Source organism: Neoarius graeffei, chromosome 10 (assembly GCF_027579695.1).
Source record: "Neoarius graeffei isolate fNeoGra1 chromosome 10, fNeoGra1.pri, whole genome shotgun sequence".
NCBI classification, from domain to species: Eukaryota; Metazoa; Chordata; class Actinopteri; order Siluriformes; family Ariidae; genus Neoarius; species Neoarius graeffei.
Genome location: NC_083578.1, coordinates 2119863 through 2147569, shown reverse-complemented (window position 1 = coordinate 2147569; position 27707 = coordinate 2119863). Strand labels below are relative to the sequence as shown.

Below are 27707 nucleotides of genomic sequence, written 5' to 3'. Positions count from 1 at the left end.
TGTTTGATGTGAGTCTCCCTCCATGCCAGTCTCTCTCTCTCTCTCTCTCCTCCCTCTCTCTCTGTATCCCTCTATCACTCTCTCGGCTCGGACCGGACACACGCGATGGACTCGGACGGCACTCAGAGCGGCTCGGATTCCCCGCATGACCCCTGGTACCGACATTTTATTCTCATTTCATTCCCCGGGTTTAACTTTAACCTCCCTCCATCCCGGAGAGAAATAAAGACGAATGAACGCAAACAAAGGAGCTGAAACGTGCAGCTCTCACCTCTCAGGGGCCGCGGCTCAATCCTGCTGCTCTGCTCTCTGCGCCGAGGGAGCGAGGCTCACACACACACACACACACACTCTCACACACACACTCCGGTGCAAACTACTGATTCACACGCGCTGCAAAAGCCAATTTAATTTAAAGTGCACTTGTTGATCCTGTGTGTGTGTGTGTGTGTGTGTGTGTTTCTCTCTTATGTCCCGACAGCAAAATGTTCATCGGCGGTCTGAGTTGGCAGACTACTCAAGGTGAGCGAAAAGTTTGTGGGGAAAAAAGAATCAACTTTATTTCTGTAATTTTCTCTAAAACTCTGCTGAAGCCCACTGAGAACCGGACCAGAGCGCGTGCACGCTTTCTCTCGTGCGCTTTTGTAGAAATCAAAAATGAATACATCAGAAAAGTGTGTGTGTGTGTGAGTGTGAGTGTGTGTGTGTGTGTGAAAGGAGTTTAAGATGATGTATTCTATTTTGACTAAGTTCCAGTGTAGCCTGCTGAAAGATCTCAGTGTGTGTGTGAGTGTGTGAGAGTAACCTGAGGGTTGTGATGCTGTGTGTGTGTGTGTGTGTGTGTGTGTGAGAGTAACCTGAGGGTTGTGATGCTGTGTGTGTGTGTGTGTGTGTGTGTGTGTGTGTGTGTGTGTGTGTGAGAGAGTAACCTGAGGGTTGTGATGCTGTGTGTGTGTGTGTGTGTGTGTGTGTGTGTGTGTGTGTGTGTGTGTGAGAGTAACCTGAGGGTTGTGATGCTGTGTGTGTGTGTGTGTGTGAGAGTAACCTGAGGGTTGTGATGCTGTGTGTGTGTGTGTGTGTGTGTGTGTGTGTGTGTGAGAGTAACCTGAGGGTTGTGATGCTGTGTGTGTGTGTGTGTGTGTGTGTGTGTGTGTGTGTGTGTGTGTGTGTGTGTGAGAGTAACCTGAGGGTTGTGATGCTGTGTGTGATACACAATCGCGTTCAGGTCTTTGTTGAAGTGAAAAGCACTAAATCCTTCCTGTCATTTGAACTCCTGTGAGTGTGTGTGAAGATTTATTCCAGAAGAAACACACTTCCTCCAGGATGTTTTTGTTCACTAGATAATTAGACAGTGATTAAAATCACGTGATTTATTTGATGTCACAGATTTTGAGTTTTTATTGGTTGATATGAAATTAGTTTAGCATCATCGACTGTATAATATTCACACACACACTAATATTCAGCTCAGTTTATGAGCTATAAACCTGCACACACACGTAATAAATAGTAAAGAAAGTTTCCAGAGAAACAGATGTTTTGTAAATTTCTTTTTAAACGTCCATAATCTTGACGAAGTTTCTGTAGAAACTTTGTATAATGTGCTTCATTTTTACTTCAGCTACGATTATTACTCAAACGCACAACAGTCACGTCCTCGATTCTAAAATGTATTATTTATTATTTAATTATTGTGTATATTTAGTTCAAGAGTCAAGACGTTTCACTTTATTTAAACATAGGTCTCATTTTATAAATGTGTTATTATTTGTCCTTTATTTTCCACAGGAACATGGAAATTAAGAATTTTGTTCAATAAAAGAAGCTTGTGCATATAGTAATAATCTCAATTTTTTATAATAAATACTTTTATGATTTTTTTTCTTGTTTTGTGTTCACACAGAGGGTCTGAAGGATTATTTCTGCAAATTCGGTGAGGTGAAGGAGAGCATGGTGATGCGAGATCCGGTTACAAAGCGCTCCAGGTGAAGCATCTGCGGGGAAAAAAAACTCCACAAAATGTTAAACTTTTTTCTATTTCTTTATCAGTTCTTTCATTTCTCTTCACAGGGGCTTTGGGTTTGTCACGTTTGCCGACCAGGCCGGTGTGGACAAAGTTCTGGCTCAAACCCGACACGAGCTCGACTCCAAAACGGTGAGCGCTCACTTACACACTTTGCTGAACTGTTTCACTATTTCCGCTATCAGGGATTTAAAATACAACAAAAATATCACTTCACAATACCTGATTTTGCTTTATGATACATAATAAATCAATATTTTGGTGAACAGATTGTCAGAAAGCAGCAGCGACATGTTTAAAAAGGTGATTTTAACTGAGCATCTTAAAAAAAAGTGCTTTGTCAAATGTTTTTTGTGCTCCTCTTACAAGAATTTTTCAAATTTATAAGTTGTGATGCAATGTTGATTCTCCATACTGCGGAGCTCAGTAAAGTTGTAGCAAGCAGTTAAAGGTGTAACTAAAGTGTAAGTTTTATCAAAATCAGTCTATAGTTGACTTTTGTTTTAATTTAACAACAAGTCTGAAGTAAATGTTGGTGCTTTTGATTGTTTTGTTATGCTAGTGGTGAAGCTAAGTGTAATTACAGTGTAATTTTAGTCATATTGTCTTTTTTTAGTAATTTAAGAACAGATCTGAGGTAAATGTTGGTGTTTTTGATTGTTTTATTATGCTAGAGTTGATGCTAGATGTAATTAAAGTGTAATTTCAGTCATATTGTGTGTTTTTTAGTAATTTATCAACAGAGTTGAGGTAAATGTTGGTTCTTTGGATTGTTTTGTGCTGCTATTGGTGATGCTAAGTGCAATTAACATGGCATTTCAGTCATATTGTGTGTTTTTTAAGTAATTTACAACCAAAGCTGAGGTCTGAGGTAATTATTGGTGTTTTTAATTGTTTTATTATGCTAGTGGTGAAACTAAGTGTAATTACAGTGTAATTTTAGTCATATTGTCTTTTTTTTAGCAATTTAAGAACAGACCTGAGGTAAATGTTAGTGTTCTTGATTGTTTTATTATGCTAGAGTTGATGCTAGGTGTAATTAAAGTGCCATTTCAGTCCTATTGTGTATTTTTTAGTAATATACAAATAAATCCAAGCTGATTGTTGGTGTTGCTGATTGTTTTGTTATGCTAATTGTGATGCTAAGTGCAATTACAATGTTATTTCAGTCAGATTTAATTTTTTTTAGTAATTTACCAACAGATCTGAGGTAAATGTTGGTATTCTTGATTGTTTGGTCTCATTTCCAAAGTCACTGCCTTTACAGATATGTCTAAAATACTTACCTGCTACACCCTAGCTGTCTCTGTTTTTAGCCTAAGTGTCACAGTTGTTAGCTAACTTACTTACTGTCTGTGATTCCAAGTTGCCTAGCAACAGTGTTCTCACAACTTAACCACTTGAATGAGAGTTTTGAATGTCATAGATGTTCAGAAAAGTGTACTGTGACGTTGTTTATTGTGATATTGATATGCTGCTGCTGTTTTGCCCAGCACTTCAGAGCTCTGTTATTCTTTTGCCTGTTTTGATGTTACAGATTGTTCGATTGTGTGACGTTATTTCAACTGCATGGCCTCAGGTTGTGTAGTCAGGCTGTTAACTTGATGTGAACACTCACTACAGATGTGTTTTTGTTCCCACAAGCACCTGAAAGGAAGATTGGGAGATTTTGAGGGTTTGATGTAAAAGGACACGCACAATAAGACTATTTTTTCTCTCTGTCTTTCTCTCTGTCTCTCTGGACAAGAGATAATAGTTGAGACTATTATTTGGATCATCTGATATTGCGAATATTCTAGAAAGGACGAGCGTGTTGTAAGAAGTGTGTGTGTGTGTGAGTGGATGTGTGAGAGCTTTTAGTGCTATTCGAAGTCAAAATCAATTATGCCCAGATTTTGGCCTGGCGTGGAGTGAGAGAGAGAGAGAGAGAGAGAGAGAGAAAGGCAGCATTCCCCTCCCTCTGTGAAGTTGTCAGGGAAGAGTTGAGATCGCTATGGTAACCCCAAACCCCGCACGGGATATTTGTCCACTTTCAGCAAGATTTATTTGATGATTCCCGAAGCAGGATGTGATTCTCAGTTCTGCTGCAAAAACGAGGTGTTTGGACAGTTAAAAGTTTTGAAACTGTGAATATAAAGCGTTTATGTGTGTGTGTGTCCAAGTCTGTGTGTGTAAGTGGGTGTGTGTGTGCAGGAGCTTTTGTCAGCCTGGGACAATGGTGCCCGTTGGTTGCCACGGTGACCATGGAGTCGCTCCCCCAGGGGGTCGAAGAGAGGGAGGGAGAGAGGGAGGGAGGGAGTGGGGGATGAGAGGGAGAAAAACTTTCTCATCTCTTCCTGTAAACATCTGAGAGTGTGTGTGTGTGTGTGTGTGTGTATGTGTGTGGTTAAGGTGTTTGGTTTGTCAGAAAGAATACAGGTGTACACTTTTCCCATGTACATTTCCTTTCAGACAAACATGCAGATTTGTGTGTGTGTGTGTGTGTGTGTGTGTGTGTCCTGCTGACCTATTTGAACCGCACTCCGGGATCACATTCCTGAAAACACTCAGATAATCTTTCTGTGTAAGAACACAAATGGAAAGACTAGTGAATGAAGGAACATGGTGGAGAGAGGGAACATGAAGGAGAGAAGGAACATGGAGGAAAGAGGGAACATGAAGGAGAGAAGGAACATGGAGGAAAGAGGGAACATGGAGGAGAGTGGGAACATGGAGGAGAGAGGGAACATGGAGGAGAGTGGGAACATGGAGGAGAGAGGGAACATGGAGGAGAGTGGGAACATGGAGAGAAGGAACATGGAGGAGAGAAGGAACATGGAGGAAAGAGGGAACATGGAGGAGAGAGGGAACATGGAGGAGAGAGGGAACATGGAGAAGAGAGGGAACATGGAGGAGAGAGGGAACATGGAGGAGAGAGTTAACATGGAGGAGAGAGGGAACATAGAAGATCCTGAGAACGAATGTTGAGGAGAGTGAAGTTGGAAAAGTGAGGGCACAAGGAAACATGGAGGAATCAAGGACCATGGAGGAGTGAGAGAACAGAGAGGAGAGATTAACTTAATCAGCAATTGAAGAGAGAGAGTCATAGAGAGAGACAGGAAAAAGGGAAAGTGAATGATTGAAAGAGAAACAAGAGAAAAGATATCTCATCTCATCTAGATAGATAGATAGATAGATAGATAGATAGATAGATAGATAGATAGATAGATAGATAGATAGATAGATAGATAGAGATTTAAAGAGGGAGTGCATAAATGGAGAGGTAGTGACTGAATATAGGTCATGAAGAGAAAGTGAGACAGGGAGAAGAGATTAAACATATAAAGTGAGAGAAAAGGAAAGAGATACAAAGAGAGACTGGAAAAGCATGAGAAAAGAGATTTAAAAAGAGGTTGGAAAATGAATGGAAAGACTAGAAAGAAGAGAGACTGGGGAAAAAGAGAGATACTGGAAAGGAAAGCGAGAAAGAAACATCAAGAAAGAAAAAAATAAAGAGAGAGAAATTAGAGTCAGAGATAATCAGATTTGTGTAAACAGGATTGACACAACCGGACACAAGCATCCTCATCCAACTGTAGGTGTGTGTGTGTGTGTGTGTGTGTGTGTGTCCCGTCTGAAGCTGATCATGGCGGCTTTACTGAGGTTCATCCAGTGAAGCTGTTTTGGAGTTTAGAGTGTTTTAATGCTTTTCGTCATCCGGTGCTGTAAACTTAAACACACACACAATGTATTTTCACTAGCAGGGGTGTGGGGTGTGTGTGTGCGTGTGTGTGGGTGTGGGTGTGTGTGCGTGTGTGTGTGCGCGTGTGTGTGTTTTTGCTCAAATCACAGAGGATTCTTATTCACGTTGTGAAGGGAAACACAGCTCGCTTCACACCATCACAGCCGCTTACACACACTAAACATACACACACTACACACTGGCATCACACACCACAACATACACAAACACACACACACTGTGTATAATCTCCATTCATTTATACTGAGCTAAAGTCAACAGTCTGCAGTGATTCTGGCTGAATGCCAACAAACAACAACGTGGATTTTCCTAAAATATATCCCTGACCTCTTTTTTCATGCATCCATCTATCCATCCATCCATCTATCCATCTATCCATCCAGATATTTGCTTCTAAAGCCAGTGTGTATGCCTGTTCCTGTATTTTTATATTACACCATGTTATCATGGAGGATCTGAGGGGAAAATATTTATTTTTATATTCATTTTTTTAAAGGAATATTTATTCATGTATATTTTTAATTTTATTTAATTTTATTGTTTATGTTTAATGTTTTTAAATATATTTTAATGTATGTTTTTATTATTATTATATTTTTAAAAATTCAATGTTAAGTAGAACGTTATTAAGTCTATTTAGAGTTAACAGTTTATTTAAATATTTAATAAATTTATTCATTTGTTTATTTGCATGAATTTATTTATATTTCTGGATTGAACCTCCTTTTTTTTTAAACAAATGAATGACCCTTGACCTTTTGCATGTTTACTCCACTTCTGTCACCTGCTGTATGTTGATTGTTGTTTATCCGTGTGTGTGTGTGTGTGTGTGTGTGTGTGTGTGTGTGTCTGACCGTACACAGGAGTGTTGGGACTTCAGGCGTGACTCGAGGTGATTATGTCCAGCCTAGATTAGAGACTTTAGTCCTAAAACCATAGCGTCCGATTTGCTCTGTGCAGACTTAGCCTAGCATCTTCACTCTGTTCTGTAGACGAGAGCGCTAGTTTGGGACGGAGCCATCGTGGCTGTAGTTTCGGGAGGTGCTAGCTTTTTTTAGCGTAGCTTCGCTCTGAAGACTGAGACTAATCTGCTAGCGCTGTGCTGCCTTCATCGTCTTCTCGCCCTTTAACCTCAGTACAGCATGACGTAGAGTAGACCTGGGTACCTAGCGCTCAACTAGAGAAGTTTCTAGACTAATATTACAGAAGTCCAGACAGGCCATGCATTCAGATCGTTGTTTATATTTTCTGTTCTGTTATCTCAAGTTCTTGGTTTTTTGTTTCTCAGAAAAGCAAGTCCCGATATCAAAAGCTAATAAAAATACCTCACAGTTATCTAAGAAAACTTTAAAAACGTAACTAGGAGTAGATTCAGTAATCAAATAATAACAGAACGTAGCTGCTAGATAATGTAGCTTTGTAATGCTAAATTGTAATGTCTGGCTAGCAGACAGTCTACCTTAATTTAGAATCTTCCTTGCACTTCTCACACATGTTATCTGTAAGGCTAAATAAGACTTAGCATTTGAGCCTTTGACCAAATTACTTTGACAAAGCTGTTATCTCAGTAAAATATTTATGTGTGAGGCTACCGTAAGTGAGTACATATCAACTAGGTGGCTATAACTACTTCATGAGAATAAAATTTACATGCCTTCATTCAATCAAATTATTGTATATATGAGGCTAATGAGTCGGTATAGCATTAGCTACTGAGTTAGCATCAAAATTACAGTAGCTAATTTCAGTCTTTAGATCCAATTATGTCTACAAGTCTAAAGATGTTGTTTGTTTTGTTGGTTTGGTTAAATGAGTAGATAAAGAAGTAGGTTTTAAATAATAAATAAATGATGCTACCTAGCTAGTGTTTTCTCATTCGTGAAGAATCGAGTTTATCTTAATCAAGTTTATCTTGAGATAACAGAACAAAAATAATAATAATGATGATATAATGCCTGACTTTTCTGGACTTCTGTATTAATTTAAAATATCTGAAATATTTAGCATGTTTGCAACTAGCCTAGCATCTTGGTCTTGATTGACTGGTTTGATTTTCCTGCACATGGTGTGTGTCTGCAATCTGACAACATGCTGAAATCAGCTTTAAACACTCTGTGATGGGCGGAGCTTAAGTCAAAATTGATCAGCCAATCACCAAATTGATTGTGTATCATCCCTGCTAGTTCTGAGTTACACTTCTTTCATGTGAGATAGACAGGGCGTGAGTTATAAAATAAGATAAATTTGCCATATTAGCTAGGCTAGCCAGCTTCACAAAAACAGCACCACTAACTAGTTAACTTAGCTAACTGAGCTTCTTCCTGAAGCAGTTAATTAATATTTAATGTAAAGTAGCTAGCCAGAGTTTGCTAGCATGCTAAGAATTGTTCGGTAAACTATTGTGATGATGTTATTTGATCAAATTTATGGATGAACTTAAGCTCCGCCCTTTGCTAAAGCATTTAAGATAGAAAACTGTTGGAAAACAAAACCTGAAGGTAGCATCAAAAATGTAGTTCCAGGAATTTTTTCATTTCTGTTTCTTTTTCAGATACAATATCATGATTACATCATAAGCTGTGATTGTAAATACTAGTGTCGCGCTAGTTAGTTAGCTAGTGGATATTCAGCTGATCTCAGTCAAACACAACCTGATTTAATACCTCACTTCATTTGATATAGTGATACTAGCGAACTAGCAAGCTATTTAAACTGGTTAGCGTGTATTCAGCCACTCCATGGTGGTTAGCTAGTCAGCTAGCTTTACTTAATATCTTATTATCTAAGAATGTACTCACTAACTAGCTTTTTATATTTATCTGATGTATTCAGACTCTTCATGTTCCCCCAGCTAGTTTATTTAAAGACAAGCTAATGCAAATAAGTTAGCTACACTGCAAAAAACGATATCTTAGCAAGTGAAAATATCTTGAAAATAGTTGAAACGATCGAGCATTTCCTATTAGAAGAATACTAGACACAAATTCTGAGATTATTAAACCTAATTCTAGATTGCAACCGACTTATTCTAAAATGTCTTGTCAAGTAAAAATATCTGTCCATGCAGAAAGATCATTTCACTAGTGTTAACTAATTTGCTCCTCAAATTCAGTTTTCAATTTTTTTGCAGTGTAGATTTCATGACAGATTTTTATCAATAATCCAAATCTGCAGGATTAGTATAAAAGCTAGCAAGTCCTCAGTAAAGATTCTGAAAGTTTAGATGCAAAAATTGGTTTTATGGATCTTTAAGGATTTTCTGTCAGGAAAAAAAAAAAATCAGGCTAATGTAAACAAGCTAGCTGGTTATTGTGCCAGAGTTTTATTCTGTGAGGTCACTGCTGATTAGCCTGGCAGTGCTGTGGAGGATTAGCATGATTAGCATGAAATCTAGCAAATTCTCTGTGAAGATTCTGAAATTTAGACACAAAAATATTTCATAATGGAGCTGAAAAATGTTCTGAAGTCAATTTAAAGGAAAAAAGGCTGAAAGAAAGAAGAAGGAAAGAAAAAGGAATAAAACATGGCCGACTTTCTGTTAGGATGTGTGTTTGTGTGTATTAGCGTGGTGAGTGTTAGTGTGTGATATAGTGTGTGTGTGTTATAGTGTATGTGTGTGTGTGTGTGTGTGTGTGTTAGAGCATATATGTGTGGGTTGCCGGTTCCTCCTCTTCCCTTGTTTCTTTCTCTTTTTCTTCATTATGTTGCGTTATTATGCGTGAGGTGTGTGTCCGAGCGTGTGTGTGTGTGTGTGTGTGACCCCTCTCCTCCACTCAGTGACAGATGGGACTGGCAGCCCCCAGAGTCCCACCACTCTCTCGCTCTCTTTTCTTTCTCCTCGTCTTTTCTTCTCTCCTGGTAACCAGAGAACTTTTTCTACTCCCTCGTCCTCTTTGTCCTCGGCTGTTCACACAGAAACTCTCTCTCTCTCTCTCTCTCTCTCTCTCTCTCTCTCTCTCTCTCTCTCTTTCACCCTCTCTCTCTCTCTCTTTCACCCTCTCTCTGTCACTTTCTCTCTCTCTTTTGCTTTCTCACGTGTTCTCCCCCTCATCTTTCACTAATCTCTCTCTCTTTCATTTATCAGCTCTCTTTTTTCTCTTCTTTCTCTCTCCATCATTTACCACTCTCTCTCTCTTTTTCCTGCCCATTTGTAATTGTTCTCGTTTTATTTCTCATTTACTTGTTTTTTCTGTACTTCTTTCTCTTGTTTCTTTTACTCTCGCTCACCTACTTGCCATCTTTCTTTCTTTCTTTCTTTCTTTCTTTCTTTCTTTCTTTCTTTCTTTCTTTCTTTCTTTCTTTCTTTCTTTCTTTCTTTCTTTCTTTCTTTCTTTCTTTCTTTCCTGTTTTTATATCTTTTTCTTGTATACTGCCTCTCTTCTTCCTTTCTTTATATCTTTTTCATTTTTATATATCCCCCTTCATGACATTCTTTTTTCTTTCAATCCTTATTTCTTGCTCTATTTTACTACTGAATCTCTCTCCTCATTCTGTTCTTCACACTTGTTTCTCTCCTTAACATAATAAGTCAATGTTCATTTCTTTTTTTATTTTTATTAATTTCATAAACACTAAGGAAATTTCAAACAGAAGCTGTGAAAGTGTGTGTTCTGAAGGTGATGATGTCATCAAAACCAACATCCAATCACACGCCATGTTGGGTTCTGTCCTGAACGACTAATTAATGCCACAGTGTGTAATCCAGAGCTAGTAAAAGATGGTAGCTAGCTAGATTAGCTCTTCACTATATTATTTATTATTGCAGGTCCATATTAGTAGCAAACTAGCATGTGTTAGCATGCTAGCCAGTGTTTAGTATTTTACTAACTAGCATATTAAACTAGTCCCTCACCATAAACTATCTACAGTCAGCGTAAAGGTTACCGTAGTAATTCTATCCACTAAATCTTATCCATAAAAAACAGTTCATTAGCAAAAATTAGCTACGTTTTTAACATGTTGAGTTTTTATGAAAATGAGATGACGCAGAAACGTTGTGATGTCGAATTAAAGCGCAACCAGGAATGTAGTCAACATTCCTGTTACGCTAATTGTTTTTTTTCCCTCTCCGTTGTTTCTGTAGATCGATCCGAAGGTGGCGTTCCCTCGTCGAGCTCAGCCCAAGGTGAGTTAATCTGTCTGAGCTACGGAGTGCGCACTACAGCGAGTGTTCAGGTGGAAACGGTCCCTTTGTTGCGTAATTAATCAGATGTACACTGACATTTGAATTTCCTGCCTGTGATGTCAGTATTCCGGTTCGCGTTCCCTCACCATCCCTCGTTTGTTTTTCCAGCTGGTGACGAGGACAAAGAAGATCTTTGTGGGCGGATTATCAGTGAACACGACGATCGACGACGTGAAGCAGTACTTCGACCAGTTTGGGAAGGTGAGTGAGGACGTGAGGGATGGAGAGAGGGGGGAGGAGCCATGGTAACTCAACCGCACCCCCCAAAACTTCCCCACCTAACAACAAAACGAAATCAAACACAGATGTTAGTGTTGCTATAGCAATGAGATTCTTCACCCAATACACAGAACTGAGTTATAGTGTTGTTTACACAATTTTTTAAAAAATATTTTACATATTAAATAATAAAACAAGTTTGTAATTTTAATTTCACTTTTCACACACACAGAGCACTCATTACCTTTATTCTCACAAAGTTTAGGGAAAGTGTGTGGAAGAGAGAGAGAGAGAGAGAGAGAGGAGAAAATAAAGAATAATTTAAAAAAGGGGGAAGAAAAAAAGAGTGAGAGAAAAAGACAGAAAAAATTGTAACGATCTGAGAAAGTGGGATCTGGAGTTTATTCTGATTAGTGGGGCATTAAAGAAACAAACAAACAAAAAGAAACAGACAATGACAGAGAGAAAAAAGAGAAAGGAAGAAAACAGGTGGATGGAAGAGAAAAAAGAATTTAGATTTTGTTAAACATGAAGAGAGACAGGTCAATAATGAAGGAAGTGAGACAGTGCAAGACAGAGTGAGATGGGTGAGAGAGTGAGATAAGTGAGACAGTGAGATGGGTGAGAGAGTGAGATAAGTGAGACAGAGTGAGATGGGTGAGTCATAGAGTGCAACAGATAAGACAGAGACTGAGAAAGGTGAGATGGGTGAGACAGACTGAGACGGGTGAGAAAGAGTGAGACAAAGTGAGTCAAGAGATTGTGGCAGGTGAGACAGAGAGTGAGACAGGTGAAAGAAAGTGAGACAGCTGAGATAGAGAGTGAGAAGAATAAGTTTGACATGATGTTTGCGTGAGATGGAGAAGGACAGGAGAAAGTGAGAGAAATAAACGATAGAGAGAGTGAGACAGGTGGGTGAGGTGTTGGGACAGTGTGTGAGATAAAGTTTGCTGTGTGTGTGTGTGTGTGTGTGTGTTGGGGGTGTAGGGTAGGAGGGAGGGTCTCCAGCTCTTGAATGTGAATTAATCTGATGGAGCAGCTGCTGTTGCCCCCCTACACCCCCCTACTGCCCCGTTACCACGGCAACCAGCCCTCCTATTGTCCCTGAGTCATTCAGCGGTCGAGAGGTTTTGTTGTGTGTATGTGTGTGTGTGCACTCATTAGGCGTCCAACAAAGCCGGTGTCTCTTCAAAACAGGCGAAATCCTGAGCTTTCACTCGTTCACTAAAGTTTATTCTGTCATTCTTCAACTTCAGATGGAATGCAGAGAGAGTGAGAGACGGGAAGAGAGAGAGAGAGAGAGAGAGATGAAGGCCAGATTAGTTTGCCCCACTGGACACTTTGTGCACTTCAACTGCTTTAGACTGAGGAGTGGAGAGAGAGAGAGGCAGAGAGAGAGAGACAAAACAAGCCAACAGTGAAAATTTCCAGTCCAGTAGTTTAAATAAAAGCTGTAGTCAGATCGAGGCTCGCTCCCTACACATGCTGCCTACGTAGGGAGCGTCGGGCTCAATGAAACACAGCCACAGTCCTCAGTCTCAATATTCTGACCCTCAACCTTTAGGCTTCGGCTGTGTGTTAGTTATAAATACACACTTTTCACAACACACACTCACATACACAGTGTGCACCTTCTACAGTATCATCTCTCTCACACACACACACACACACACACACACACACACACACACACACAGTCTCAGTCTCTATCTGACTGGAACTGTATCTGCGTGTGAAGTTGTGAGTTTGGCAACTCGATTGTGATCTTATTACGAAGATGAACCAGCACTGTGTGTGTGAGAGAGAGAGAGAGTGTGTGTGTGTGTGTGTGTGTGTGTGTGTGTGTGTGTGTGTGTGTGTGTGTGTGTGTGTGTGTGTGTGTGTGTGTGTGAGATGACAGTACTGCAGCACACTATGTAGTGCATGAGTATGTGATTTGGGACACAGACACAGGCTCACAGAACGCATCATTGCGTCTTTAAGGTTCATTTTATTTATTTGTTTATTTATCTTTTATTCAGGGTTTCCTCTCTCTCTCTCTCTCTCTCTCTCTCTCCCTCTCTCTCACACACACACACACAGATGTGTTATTAATATAAACATACGAGTGGAGCTTGAGGTTTGTGTGTGTGTGCGTGTGTGTTTCCTGCAGGTGGACGATGCCATGTTAATGTTTGATAAAACCACCAACAGACACAGAGGTGAGTCTCACTCTACCTGTTTCTCTCTATCTGTCTGTCTGTCTGTCTCATTGTCTTTCTCTCTTTATCTCTGTCAAATCAGATCAAAACAAAAATCACTTTATTGATATGAACTTTAGTCAACAACAGCTGGCAAGGCATTAAAAGTCTCTCTGTCTGTCTCTCTGTGTGTCTCTCTCTGTCTCTCTGTATGTCTCTGTGTGTGTGTGTGTGTGCGTGTGTGTGTGTGTGTGTCTCTCTCTGTGTGTGTCTCTCTCTCTGTCTCTCTCTCTGTCTCTCTCTTTCTCTGTGTCTCTGTGTGTCTTTCTCTGTTTCTCTCTCTGTCTCTCTCTGTGTCTCTCTGTGTGTGTCTCTCTCTGTGTCTCTGTGTATCTCTCTGTTTCTCTCTCTCTGTCTCTCTCTGTGTTTCTCTCTGTTTCTCTCTTTCTCTCTGTATCTCTCTGTCTGTTTCTCTCTCTGTCTCTGTGTGTGTGTCTCTCTGTTTCTCTCTCTGTCTCTCTCTCTTTGTTTCTCTCTGTGTGTGTCTCTCACTGTTTCTCTCTCTCTGTTTCTCTCTCATCCTCTCTGTGTGTCTCTCTCTGTTTCTCTGTCTCTCGGTTTCTCTCTCTCTCTGTCTGTGTCTCTCTCTCTGTCTCCCTCTCTTTTTCTGTCTCTCGAGCTGCCCCTCTGTCTGTGTATCTGCCTGTCTGTTTGTCTCTCTCTTTCTCTCTGTTCAACATGCCTGTCTGTCTGTCTTTCTCTATCTGTCTCTATGTCTGTGTGTCTTTGTAGCCACCTGTTTGTTTCTTTGTCTGTCTGTCAGTTTCTCTCTAACTGTTTATCTATTGGTCTGTCAGTGTTGCCATGCTTCTCAGTCTCTTATTCCCCTTCTCACTCACTCTCTTTCTCTTTAAGCACTGATGGGAGGGGGTAGGAGTGGGTAGGGGAAGTTGAGAGGGATGGGGGTAATTAGTGGTTTAGATAATCGTTGGCAGATTTGGAGGTTAAATCCTCATTAAACGCTCAGCCTTGATCTGCTCTCTCAGCTGATCGATTAGACTCGTCTGATCCTTGTCCGGGTCATCTGGCTCAATAAACTCCTCAGACAACCCCTCACTAAACGCCCCTCACTCAACAACACACTCAGCCCCTCACTAAACACCCACACTCAGCCCCTCACTCAACTACACACTCAGCCCCTCACTCAACTACACACTCAGCCCCTCACTCAACTACACACTCAGCCCATCACTCGACAACACACTCAACCCCTCACTCAACTACACACTCAGCCCCTAACTAAACACCCACACTCAGCCCTCACTCAACTACACACTCAGCCCCTCACTCAACTACATACTCAGCCCCTCACTCAACTACACACTCAGCCCCTCACTCAACTACATACTCAGCCCATCACTAAACACCCACACTCAGCCCCTCACTCAGCTACACACTCAACCCATCACTCGACAACGCACTCAACCCCTCACTCAACTACACACTCAGCCCCTAACTAAACACCCACACTAAGCCCATCGCTCAACTACGTGCTCAATCCCTAACTAAACACCCACACTCAGCCCCTCACTCAACTACACACTCAGCCCCTCACTCAACTACACACTCAGCCCCTCACTCAACTACACACTCAGCCCCTCACTCAACTTCACACTCAGCCCCTCACTCAACTACATACTCAGGCCCTCCCTAAACACCCACACTCAGCCCCTCACTCAACTACATACTCAGCCCCTCACTCAACTACACACTCAGCCTATCACTCAACTACACACTCGGCCCCTCACTAAACACCCACACTCTGCCCCTCACTAAACACCCACACTCAGCCCCTCACTCAACTACACACTCAACCCCTAACTAAACACCCACATTCAGCCCTCACTGAACTACACACTCAGCCCCTCACTCAACTACACACTCAACCCCTAACTAAACACCCACATTCAGCCCCTCACTGATCTACACACTCAACCCCTCACTCAACAACACACTCAGCCCCTCACTCAACAACACACTCAGCCCCTCACTCGACTACACACTCAGCCCCTCACTCAACTACACACTCAGCCCCTCACTCAACTACACACTCAGCCCCTCACTCGACTACACACTCAGCCCCTCACTCAACAACACACTCAGCCCCTCACTCAACTACACACACATCCCCTCATTAAACACCCACACTCAGCCCCTCATTCAACAACACACTCAGTCCATCACTCAACTACGCACTCAACTACATACTCAGCCCCTCACTAAACACCCACACTCAGCCCCTCTTTCAACTACACACTCACCTACATACTCAGCCCCTCACTAAACACCCACACTCAGCCCCTCACTCAATTACACACTTAACCCCTCACTCAAATATACACTCAACCCCTCGTTAAACACCCACTCAGTCCCTCACTCAACTACACACTCAAATTCACACTCAACCCATCCATAAACTCCAACTCAACCCCTCACTAACCTCCCAAACAACCCCACACTGAACTTCGCACTCAACCCCTCATTAAACTACTCACTCATAATCCACATTTAACTACCCACTCAAGCCCTCACTGATCTAACTCAGCTCCTCATGCAACCTGTCACTCAACCCCTCACTCCGCCCATCACTCATATAAACATTAAAACCCTCACTCAGTTCCTCACTGAACTCCTCACTCAAGCCCTCAGTAGTCTAACCCAGCCCATAACTCAACCCCTCATGAAACTCCCCGCTCAACCCCTCACTCCGCCCCTCACCCAACTCCTCACTCAACTCCCCACTCAGCCCCTAACTCAACCCTTCATGAAACTCCCCAATGAGCCCCCCACTCAATCCCTCACTCAAACCTCACTCAGCCCCAAACTCAATCCCTCATTAACTCCACACTCAGCCCCTCACTCATATCCACATTCAACCCTCACTCTGCCTCTCACTCAACTCCTCACTCCGCCCTTCACGCAACTCCTCACTCAGCCCCTCACTAAACTCCTCACTCAGCCCCTGACTTAACCTCTCACTCAGCCCCTCATTCCTCACTCCGCCCCTCACTCAACTCCTCACTCAGCCCCTCACCCAACTCCTCACTCAACCACTCAATCAGCCCCTCACCCAACTCCCCACTCAAATCCAGACTTAGTCAGTTAAACTATTACTCTCATCTAATATTTTATTAATAATTTAATAATTATTAAATTATATTGTTTGTATTTATTTTGTAATAATATTTCAGTTAATACACAGTGTACATTTCTTTATCCTGTTGTGCTTTATTATTGCTTCTATTTTAACCAATAAATAATCCTAATTATAATGTTTGAAAATGTAATAAATGTGTTATTACACTTGTAATTTATGTAATTATATCAGTTGTTTTACGGCTGTAACCCTCGTATTTATCTCCATCACTCCATCTCTCATTGGGGTGTCTCCAGGTTTCGGCTTCGTGACGTTCGAGAATGAGGATGTGGTGGAGAAGGTGTGTGAGATCCACTTCCACGAGATCAACAATAAGATGGTGAGGGTTCTCTTCACACTGGTTCTTCTGGTTCTCTCTGTTGTTGCTGTGACGACAGGGCGTCTCCCAAAACTATTGTTATTCCCTTCTTTTGTTCCTGACTGCCTTTTGTGTTCCCACTGACCGCAGGTGGAGTGTAAAAAGGCTCAGCCGAAGGAAGTGATGTCACCGGCGGGGTCCTCCAGGGGCCGAGCGAGGGTCATGCCCTACGGCATGGACGCCTTCATGCTGGGGATCGGCATGCTGGGTAATTTTCACTCCAGTTTCTCTGGGCTAAACTACAGAAAGTTTCTTCACACCCTGTAAATGAGTGAAGTGTGTTATCTCACACACACACACACACTCTCTCTCTCTCTGGTATCTGCTGCCCCCTGCTGGTCGCATCTACAAATACAGTATCTAAAAATCAGAGTTTCTCATTGACAGAGAGTGACACACTGACAGAGATTTATATCTCACTCACACTATCTGTCTGTCTCTCTCTCTGCCTCTCTATCTATCTGTCTCTCTCTGTATGTCTCCCCCCTCTCAGGTTATCCAGGATTCCAGGCAGCAACATACACTGGCCGCAGTTACACCTCTATCACTCCAGGATACACGTATCAATTCCCAGGTAATATTAATTCACAAATTATGATTTATATCACTTTCATTTATTTTTGTTTTATTGTTTTACTTTGCTTTATTTTTGTAGTTTTTTTAATGATAACATCATTTTAAATAGGCAATATTTATTAATAATAATTATTATTATTACTATTATTATTTACTCAAATTATTATTGCAAATTTTATTAAAAAGCCCATAACCCTAGATTATGAGAAATTTATTGTTATTTTTTTCGATATAAATTTTAATATGGACAATCGAATTTTTAATGTTATAAACAATATACTTTAAAACAATAACATATTTTAAAAATATATTTAATAACAGTGCCAATGATAATATCTTGAAGGAGATAGTACTGATAGCAAAATTAATATATTAAGCATATAAAAATATATAATAAAAACTTGTTGTTGCAGGAATAAATATATTAATACATTTTGCAGTAAATAAATCAGTGATTAGTTATAGTATGTATTGTAATTAAAACATAATGTACTTAAAAGATAAATTCTATTCTAAACTTTTTTTATTTACAGGCAAAACTTATATTTAATATATAAATATATTTAATTTTTTATTTAATTAAATAAGTCTAAATAAAAAACATTATTACATAAAATGTTGTTTAGTAAACAGTAGAGACTGTAACAGCAGTTCTTTTTTTTCCATACTGAACATATGAGAATTTTATCACACACACACACAGACACAGACAGACAGACACACACACACACACACACACATACACACAGTTAGATGGCTGCTTGTAAATCTCGGTGTGTGTGTGTAGCACAGTGTATCACTCCTTTAATCTAACTTACTAAAGCAGTGTGTCAGTGTGTAGATACCCAAATAGACCTGTAGCGCTTGTGTGTGTGTGTGTGTGTGTGTGTGTGTGTGTGTGTGTGTGTGTGTGTGTTTAAACCGCTTTGTGTGTTTCTGTTCTAGAATTCCACTTAGAGAGGACCCCCCTCCTGACTTCACCCCACCCTCCCGAACTCACAGGTTAGTGCTTCTGTGAGCTTTACAAGCAGGAAATGAACACACACACACACACACACACACACACACACCTGTTTTCTGGACTTCAAAGTGTAAAGGGCACACTACACCACTCTGGTGTAGTTTTAGCAGTGTCGCTGTAGTTCAGTGGTTGTCCTGTTAGTGTCGCTGTACTTCAGTGGTTGTCCTGTTAGTGTCGCTGTAGTTCAGTGGTTGTCCTGTTAGTGTCGCTGTAGTTCAGTGGTTGTCCTGTTAGTGTCACTGTAGTTCAGTGGTTGTCCTGTTAGTGTCGCTGTAGTTCAATGTTTGTCCTGTTAGTGTCGCTGTAGTTCAGTGGTTGTCCTCTTAGTGTCGCTGTAGTTCAATGTCTGTCCTGTTTGTTTCGCTGTAATTCAGTGGTTGTCCTGTTAGTGTCGCTGTAGTTCAATGTTTGTCCTGTTAGTGTCGCTGTAATTCAGTGGTTGTCCTGTTAGTGTCGCTGTAGTTCAGTGTTTGTCCTGTTAGTGTCGCTGTAGTTCAGTGGTTGTCCTGTTAGTGTCGCTGTAGTTCAGTGGTTGTCCTGTTAGTGTCGCTGTAGTTCAATGTTTGTCCTGTTAGTGTCGCTGTAGTTCAGTGGTTGTCCTGTTAGTGTCGCTGTAGTTCAGTGTTTGTCCTGTTAGTGTCGCTGTAGTTCAGTGGTTGTCCTGTTAGTGTCGCTGTAGTTCAATGTTTGTCCTGTTAGTGTCGCTGTAGTTCAATGTTTGTCCTGTTAGTGTCGCTGTAGTTCAGTGGTTGTCCTGTTAGGGTCGCTGTAGTTCAATGTTTGTCCTGTTAGTGTCGCTGTAGTTCAGTGGTTGTCCTGTTAGTGTCGCATGGATTAAAGTTTTCCATCGCTACGACGGATTTCCGTCAACTGGGAGCGCTAAAGGTCAATAATGAGATTGATTCAGATCCGAGGAAGGAAAAAAAAAGGGGGGGGGTGTAGGCCCATAGGTCTGACACCGATGTGATTTAGAACTTCACCAAGCTGCTGTGATTGCCTGTTGTTGAACCCTTTCTTGTGCTATGTTTGAGTATATGTAAAGGAATAAGTTGTTGTGCTAGATAGGAATAAATAAATAAATAAATAAATAAATAAATACAGCCTCCGCTACTGTCTAGTCCCGGGGAGGCTCGACGGAGGCCACTGATGAAACTATTTGGCTGTCCGACTACTAGGCAACTAGGTTACTTGTCTACTACTAATACTAGGCCTTTTGTAGTAGTAGTAATAATGATATTTGCCTATTGAAAGGTGATCAGGTGAAAAAGTTGAAGCTGTAGCAAGACCTTTGCTATTAATCGTTTTGTAGGTTAAACAGGCTTCGGCAGACAACGTTCTGGAAAGGCCGTGTTTTTCTTTGGTTTGATTAGCCTACGATTTAATCTTTAAACATTATGGTTTCAGCAGTTCGCTTAAACATTGGAGGCTGCAGAGTCGGGCTGCAAGATTTCCCGACACTTGATTAAGATGACAAACTTCATAGTAAGGAGAAAATAATTCCACAGTATTTAGTGCCTCGTCAGTCTCAAAAATTAATAGTGAAGGACCGACGCGAATTAAGTCCCAAAAAAACATCTCGTAGGCCTATATTTTACATTTTCAAAAAAGTCCGGAATTGGAAGTCAGTCCGTGGAGTGTAATGAAGTGTCTCATTCACTAAGCACAAAAGGTCAGAAAACAGTGGAGAAAACAGCTATTGCTTAAATAGGCTACTAATGTTTTACATTAGTAATTTAATGTATGTGACAAATAAATTCATTGATTAAATAGATAAAGAAGCGAATACTCCAAAGCTCAAAATTCAGGAAAGTGGCTTCGGTGTCGCAAGTGCACAAGAACAGTTATTTGAAAGTTAACCTGATGAATTTGTGCGTGCTCGTGCGATTTCATGAAGAACCGGGACAATTGGCATTCGGTGAAAGATTCACACCTATGACTCATTATATTCGCGCGCGCCCTCTCGCCCACTGCTGCTTCGTTTTCCCGATTTACATGCGTGTCTGAAGATGGAGTTTTCAGAAATCTCCACTCTGCCCAGAGTTTGCGAAAGTAGCTGTTTTCAGTGACTGAAACCTCCATATATGTGTGAATGAGAGATGCAACCGAATAAATAAATATGCGTCTTTTTTATCCGGCTACATGTAGGCTATCACTGCACAAAGCCTCTAATGTTGAAATAGTAGTAATATTTGTTAAAATAATAGAAGGCTAATTTCCACGTTAATTGGTAAAATGGCACAAGGGATGTGATGGGGGGGTGGCTGTTTTATAAGGGGGATGATTTGAGATTTTTATTTCAGAAGGGGGCTGCCTCCCCCACATCCCCCCCCCCCTCAACTCGAGTACTGCGTATAAGGCCACCGGATATAGGCCCTTCGATTTCCATCACTAGAATGCGTCAAATTACTTTCGGTTTTGCCAGCATGGACGCGCTTCTTTTAAATGAAGGCACAGATGTGTCAGACATCGACAAAACGGTAAAGAATAAGTGGAGATGGGCTTGGCGAAATGAAATGGGCGATAATGGCAAGCCATTTAGTTCATGATGCAAAAAGATGAAAATGGCAGGTGTGTGCTTTTGTGTAGTTTGCCATAAAAAAAAGTCTATGGAAGCAATGTCAAAAAACTAGATGCCTTTGGCTTCACTGCGAAGAAGCAGAAAAAGTGAACTTTCACTTTACTTTTCTTGTTTCCTGGTTTTATGTCAAAAGATTTTCTAATTTTTCTTTCTGTTCCACTCTTTTGAAAGCATGGTTCAAGTTCGACTGCACTTGCACTTTTCTCTTAACCACTGTTGTGCATTACTAAAGTATTGTTGAAATAAATTTGCACTTTGCACTGAAAACTTGATGTTTCATCATTTATAGTCAGTAATGACAATGGTAAAGTCTTGCCTTAGCTTTAGTCATTGTTAAAATTATGTAAATGTACTATAAGTAGGGGCCGAGGGGATAATGGACAACACGGCGTTTAAAATTTGACGCATCGCTGACGTGGTAGGGGCCAACGACATGGAGCTTTTTTTTTCCAGTCAGATGATTTTTTTTTTTTGCTTTAATCCATGGTGTCGCTGTAGTTCAATGTTTGTCCTGTTAGTGTCGCTGTAGTTCAGTGGTTGTCCTCTTAGTGTCGCTGTTGTTCAGTGTTTGTCCTGTTAGTGTCGCTGTTGTGCAGTGTTTGTCCTGTTAGTGTCGCTGTAGTTCAATGTTTGTCCTGTTAGTGTCGCTGTAGTTCAGTGGTTGTCCTGTTAGTGTTGCTGTAGTTCAGTGGTTGTCCTGTTAGTGTCGCTGTAGTTCAGTGTTTGTCCTGTTAGTGTCGCTGTAGTTCAATGTTTGTCCTGTTAGTGTCGCTGTTGTTCAGTGTTTGTCCTGTTAGTGTCGCTGTAGTTCAATGTTTGTCCTGTTAGTGTCGCTGTTGTTCAGTGGTTGTCCTGTTAGTGTCACTGTAGTTCAATGTTTGTCCTGTTAGTGTCGCTGTTGTTCAGTGTTTGTCCTGTTAGTGTTGCTGTAGTTCAGTGTTTGTCCTGTTAGTGTCACTGTTGTTCAGTGTTTGTCCTGTTAGTGTAGCTGTAGTTCAATGTTTGTCCTGTTAGTGTCGCTGTAGTTCAGTGGTTGTCCTGTTAGTGTCGCTGTAGTTCAGTGGTTGTCCTGTTAGTGTCGCTGTAGTTCAGTGTTTGTCCTGTTAGTGTCGCTGTAGTTCAGTGGTTGTCCTTTTAGTGTCGCTGTTGTTCAGTGTTTGTCCTTTTAGTGTCGCTGTAGTTCAGTGGTTGTCCTGTTAGTGTCGCTGTAGTTCAGTGGTTGTCCTGTTAGTGTCGCTGTAGTTCAATGTTTGTCCTGTTAGTGTCGCTGTAGTTCAGTGGTTGTCCTTTTAGTGTCGCTGTAGTTCAGTGGTTGTCCTTTTAGTGTCGCTGTAGTTCAGTGGTTGTCCTGTTAGTGTCGCTGTAGTTCAGTGGTTGTCCTGTTAGTGTCACTGTAGTTCAGTGGTTGTCCTGTTAGTGTCGCTGTTGTTCAGTGTTTGTCCTTTTAGTGTCGCTGTAGTTCAGTGGTTGTCCTGTTAGTGTCGCTGTAGTTCAGTGGTTGTCCTGTTAGTGTCGCTGTAGTTCAATGTTTGTCCTGTTAGTGTCGCTGTAGTTCAGTGGTTGTCCTTTTAGTGTCGCTGTAGTTCAGTGGTTGTCCTTTTAGTGTCGCTGTAGTTCAGTGGTTGTCCTGTTAGTGTCGCTGTAGTTCAGTGGTTGTCCTGTTAGTGTCACTGTAGTTCAGTGGTTGTCCTGTTAGTGTCGCTGTTGTTCAGTGTTTGTCCTGTTAGTGTCGCTGTAGTTCAGTGGTTGTCCTCTTAGTGTCGCTGTAGTTCAGTGGTTGTCCTGTTAGTGTCGCTGTAGTTCAGTGGTTGTCCTGTTAGTGTTGCTGTAGTTCAGTGGTTGTCCTGTTAGTGTCGCTGTAGTTCAGTGGTTGTCCTGTTAGTGTCGCTGTTGTTCAGTGGTTGTCCTGTTAGTGTCGCTGTAGTTCAGTGGTTGTCCTTTTAGTGTCGCTGTAGTTCAGTGGTTGTCCTTTTAGTGTCGCTGTTGTTCAGTGTTTGTCCTGTTAGTGTCGCTGTAGTTCAGTGGTTGTCCTGTTAGTGTCGCTGTTGTTCAGTGTTTGTCCTGTTAGTGTCGCTGTAGTTCAGTGGTTGTCCTCTTAGTGTCGCTGTAGTTCAGTGGTTGTCCTGTTAGTGTCGCTGTAGTTCAGTGGTTGTCCTCTTAGTGTCGCTGTAGTTCAGTGGTTGTCCTGTTAGTGTCGCTGTAGTTCAGTGGTTGTCCTGTTAGTGTCGCTGTAGTTCAGTGGTTGTCCTCTTAGTGTCGCTGTAGTTCAGTGGTTGTCCTGTTAGTGTCGCTGTAGTTCAGTGTTTGTCCTGTTAGTGTCGCTGTAGTTCAATGTTTGTCCTGTTAGTGTCGCTGTAGTTCAGTGGTTGTCCTGTTAGTGTCGCTGTAGTTCAGTGGTTGTCCTGTTAGTGTCGCTGTAGTTCAGTGGTTGTCCTGTTAGTGTCGCTGTAGTTCAGTGGTTGTCCTGTTAGTGTCGCTGTAGTTCAGTGGTTGTCCTTTTAGTGTCACTGTAGTTCAGTGGTTGTCCTTTTAGTGTCGCTGTAGTTCAGTGGTTGTCCTGTTAGTGTCGCTGTAGTTCAGTGGTTGTCCTGTTAGTGTCGCTGTAGTTCAGTGGTTGTCCTGTTAGTGTCGCTGTAGTTCAGTGGTTGTCCTGTTAGTGTCGCTGTAGTTCAATGTTTGTCCTGTTAGTGTCGCTGTAGTTCAGTGGTTGTCCTTTTAGTGTCGCTGTAGTTCAGTGGTTGTCCTTTTAGTGTCGCTGTAGTTCAGTGGTTGTCCTTTTAGTGTCGCTGTAGTTCAGTGGTTGTCCTGTTAGTGTCGCTGTAGTTCAGTGGTTGTCCTGTTAGTGTCGCTGTAGTTCAGTGGTTGTCCTTTTAGTGTCGCTGTAGTTCAGTGGTTGTCCTTTTAGTGTCGCTGTTGTTCAGTGTTTGTCCTGTTAGTGTCGCTGTAGTTCAGTGGTTGTCCTGTTAGTGTCGCTGTAGTTCAGTGTTTGTCCTGTTTGTGTCACTGGAGTTTGGTATTTGTCCTGTTAAGGCCAATTTATGCTGACAACCCAGTCCTCGCAGATAGCGTCGCAGACAGTGTCTGCGTAGCCCCCCCACCTTTGCAGACGCTCTGTGTGCACCTCCCAAAAATTGTGACCACCGCAGAAGCCTCGCAGACAGCGTCGCAGACAAGAGGGCTCTGATTGGTCCACTCTACATCCGCTGTACACGCACTTCCGCTTCCCTACTTTCCCGGTTTGTTTTGTTTTCACGACTGCCATTTTTAAAAACATGAGCGAAGATGGAGCAGCACGAAGAGCGGTTGATCGAGGAAGTGAGGAAGTACGTACATCTATACGACTCCAGTTCTAGTCATTATAAGTAACCGGAGGATAAACACTCCACTAACCACACCCACCAACTACTCCTAGCGATTTCGCGACTTCGCGCCCCCTTGCGTTGTGGCGGTGAATAACATCGCGCACGCCTATTACTCCCCGCTCAACGATCAATTACAACTGTCTGCGAATAGCTATCTGCGAAAGCCTTGTCGCAAGAGCATGCAGAGGCCTTTAGTGTCGCTGTAGTTTAGTGTTTGTTCTGTTCGACAAATTATTCAAAATCCGAATAATAACATGTACTCTTGTATGTACCGTATGGATATGTTTTTGATTGTGTGTTTGTGTGTGTGTGTTTAGCGATCCCTCTGACAGCGTATAACCCGATGGCGGCGGCGGCTGCAGCGGCTGTGGTTAGAGGTGAGAGCAATTTTTCCATGTTTATGCTTGAAAGAGAAAATGAATATGTATTTATTAATGATGGCTTTCGCCTGTAGTCAGCTGGGATAGGCTCCAGCTTGCCTGCGACCCTGTAGAACAGGATAAAGTGGCTACAGATGATGAGATAAGATGAGATTAATGATGGCAGGATGCCATCATACCTAAATCCATAAATAAATATCTATTGTAATTTATGTCATTAGGCTCCGCCCCCTCTCGCTCTGCTGGCTTCCTGAGCACCAGCAGTCCTGGACCAATGGCAGAGCTTTATGGAACGGCCAGTCAGGAATCGACAGTGAGCAGTTACATCAGCGCTGCAAGCCCCGCCCCCAGCACCGGCTTCAGCCACAGCCTTGGGGTGAGACGTCGTCTCTGATTTCTCTCATCGAGTCACGACTTTTCATTTTTATATTTACAAATACTGTATAGACTGGTTAATACTGTAAACAATAGCTTATTAATAAATAAATTATGTTATATGAATTATGTAATTCTGTGTAAATCACAGCTACAGAACATTTTTGTGAAATGTATAAATGATACACTAATAATAATTTTACTATTTCATGGCATTTCGTGGAATAAAGCTAATATGTTCTAATGTAAAATAACTGTAAGGAAGATGAATAGATTTAATTTTCTTGTTTTTTTTTAAACCATGTGTGTCTGTTAAGAACCTTCACCAGGCTGCGGTACTCGAGCCGATTTCTGTTCTTCACTCGCCCTTTCTGTCTTTTCAGGGTCCTCTGATCGCTACAGCGTTCACTAACGGCTACCACTGAGACTGTAAGTATTAACGGAAAATTTTGTTAATTGTGTTAATTATCTTTGGTTATACATTATCGTCGGAGATTCTCATAGAGCACACTTCTGTACTTTTCTAGAACACTGCTAGCTAAATTAGCAAACTTGTGTCAGGTAGCACTAATCTAAAGAATTTTGTTTAATATAACTTTGTTTGTTTGTTTGTTTTAGGCAGATGAATGGACGAGCCAATCATGCGCTTCCATGGAGAAAAACTACACTAGTGTTTCCTGTGTTTCTCTTACATCACTTCCTGTACTAACATTGTCTCTGTCTCACTCTTAACAGAAGGACATGTAAATATTTTATTTCTGGTACGAAGGAAAAGCTTTCTCGCTTTTTAAAACTGCGGTTTTATCTTTTAAGTACTTTCATTCTTCCTGTTGATTTTTTTTCCCGTTGTGTCCGACATGCTGTTTACTTTTGTTCCATGTTTTTTCAAGACACTGTAGGTTTAAAATCGTAGCCTCATCTTTTAAGATGTCAAAACATTGATGGGAGCAATAATGTGTGTCCTGAGCAGGCATGTGCTGATGTTTATTTTTTAAATCACGGTAATTCCTGGGTGAGAAATCACACTTTTGTAACGAGCTCACTATTCTCCAGTTTTATATGCTAATTTTGCTAATAATGACAACAAACTAAAATCATCTCAGAAGTCCTGTCAGGTTCGCTCATGTTAGCCGACTAGCTAGCACTAACACTGAACATTCCAAACATTTATAAACTTCACCAAAAATACTCAAATTATCAGTGATTTCTAGAGAGCTAGTGTTAGCAGGATATTAGGAATTTTCACGACAGTGAGTTCAGAATTCCTCTCAGAAATCCAGTCAGGTTAACTCACATTAACTAGCTAGCTAGCATTAGCAGTGACAATTCTAAACATTGATGGATATGACATTTCTCTTAACTTCTGTTGTCTTTTGTTGTCCAGTAAGCTAGCATTAGTAGTGATTGCTAGCTAGCTGATGTTAAGAGTAAATTCATCATACTATGAACTAAATAATTTCCATCAGTCAGATTATCTCACGTTAACTTACTAGCTTTAGCAGTGACTCAAGCAATGAATTGTCTCTCAAAGTCTTAAAGTCTTCTTGGGTTAGATTTTGGTTGGCGAGTTAGCTAGCTAACATCATCATGGATGAGGAAACTAATACTCTCAGAAATGAAAGGCGATGGTATGTTTGTTTTCTAGCTAGCATCTGTTAGCCGTGAAGATGAAGGACATTTTAATGTAACTTTAAAGTTCCTCTCATAAATCCTATCAGGTTAGCCCGTAAAACTCCGCACACAGGTGTTACCATGGTGACCGGCACATGCCTCGACCTGAACACTGTTTGATTTCGTTTTTTTAAGGATACAATGCATTTTTTTCAGATGCTAATTTTTCTACGGAAAATAAATATTCGGAAGGAATGTCAAAAATGTATATTTTTGGTAGTTTTGCAACTGGATTTTATGATATTTGATTGCGATCAGATGAACCGAGGACATATTTTTCATGGAATTCGATCTTTTTTTGTCTTGTAAAGGATTTTAAACGCTGTCTTTTGGATCTTGTTGAGATCAAAATCAATTCACTGTGGAAAACATCTGTGATGTGTGTGTGTGTGTGTGTGTGTGTGTGCGCAACATGCGATAAAATCTTTGTACACTTAACACACTCTGTTTTCTTTAAATTTAATATGTTGAACTTTTTTAACTTGTAATGTTTATCGTGTGTGTCAAGTATGACAGGCTACTAATAATGCTGGAAGTGTGTGTGTGTGTGTGTGTGTGTGTGTGTGTGAGATGTGATTTATAATGTGAATGTAATGACTCTCACTGTAACACTAAACCTTGTCGTTAACGTCTCTGTGTTCAAGATGGCCGACTGTTCAAAACCGTTCCCCTTAAACACCATTAATATGAAGTAACGTGTTTTTGGGGGACATTTGTTGAGTTTGTTTTATTTTGTTTTTTGTTTTATTTTGTTTTGTTTTTTGAAGACTGATTTCAGTGACATTAACTCCAGATCTCTTCCATCATGTCTCCTGTCAAA

At 41.1% G+C, this 27707-nt stretch overlaps 1 protein-coding gene across 1 annotated transcript; it reads left to right on the top strand.

The window, feature by feature from the left end:
* Positions 1-27707, top strand: msi1b (musashi RNA binding protein 1b). The gene is made up of 15 exons (XM_060930648.1): positions 1-155; positions 482-522; positions 1904-1985; positions 2071-2155; positions 10849-10890; positions 11059-11151; positions 13322-13370; positions 16803-16885; positions 17015-17132; positions 17418-17498; positions 18446-18502; positions 24779-24838; positions 25063-25217; positions 25600-25645; positions 25835-27707. Exons 1-14 carry the CDS (start codon positions 106-108, stop codon positions 25639-25641), a joined length of 1038 nt encoding a protein of 345 aa, XP_060786631.1. The 5' UTR covers positions 1-105; the 3' UTR covers positions 25642-25645; positions 25835-27707.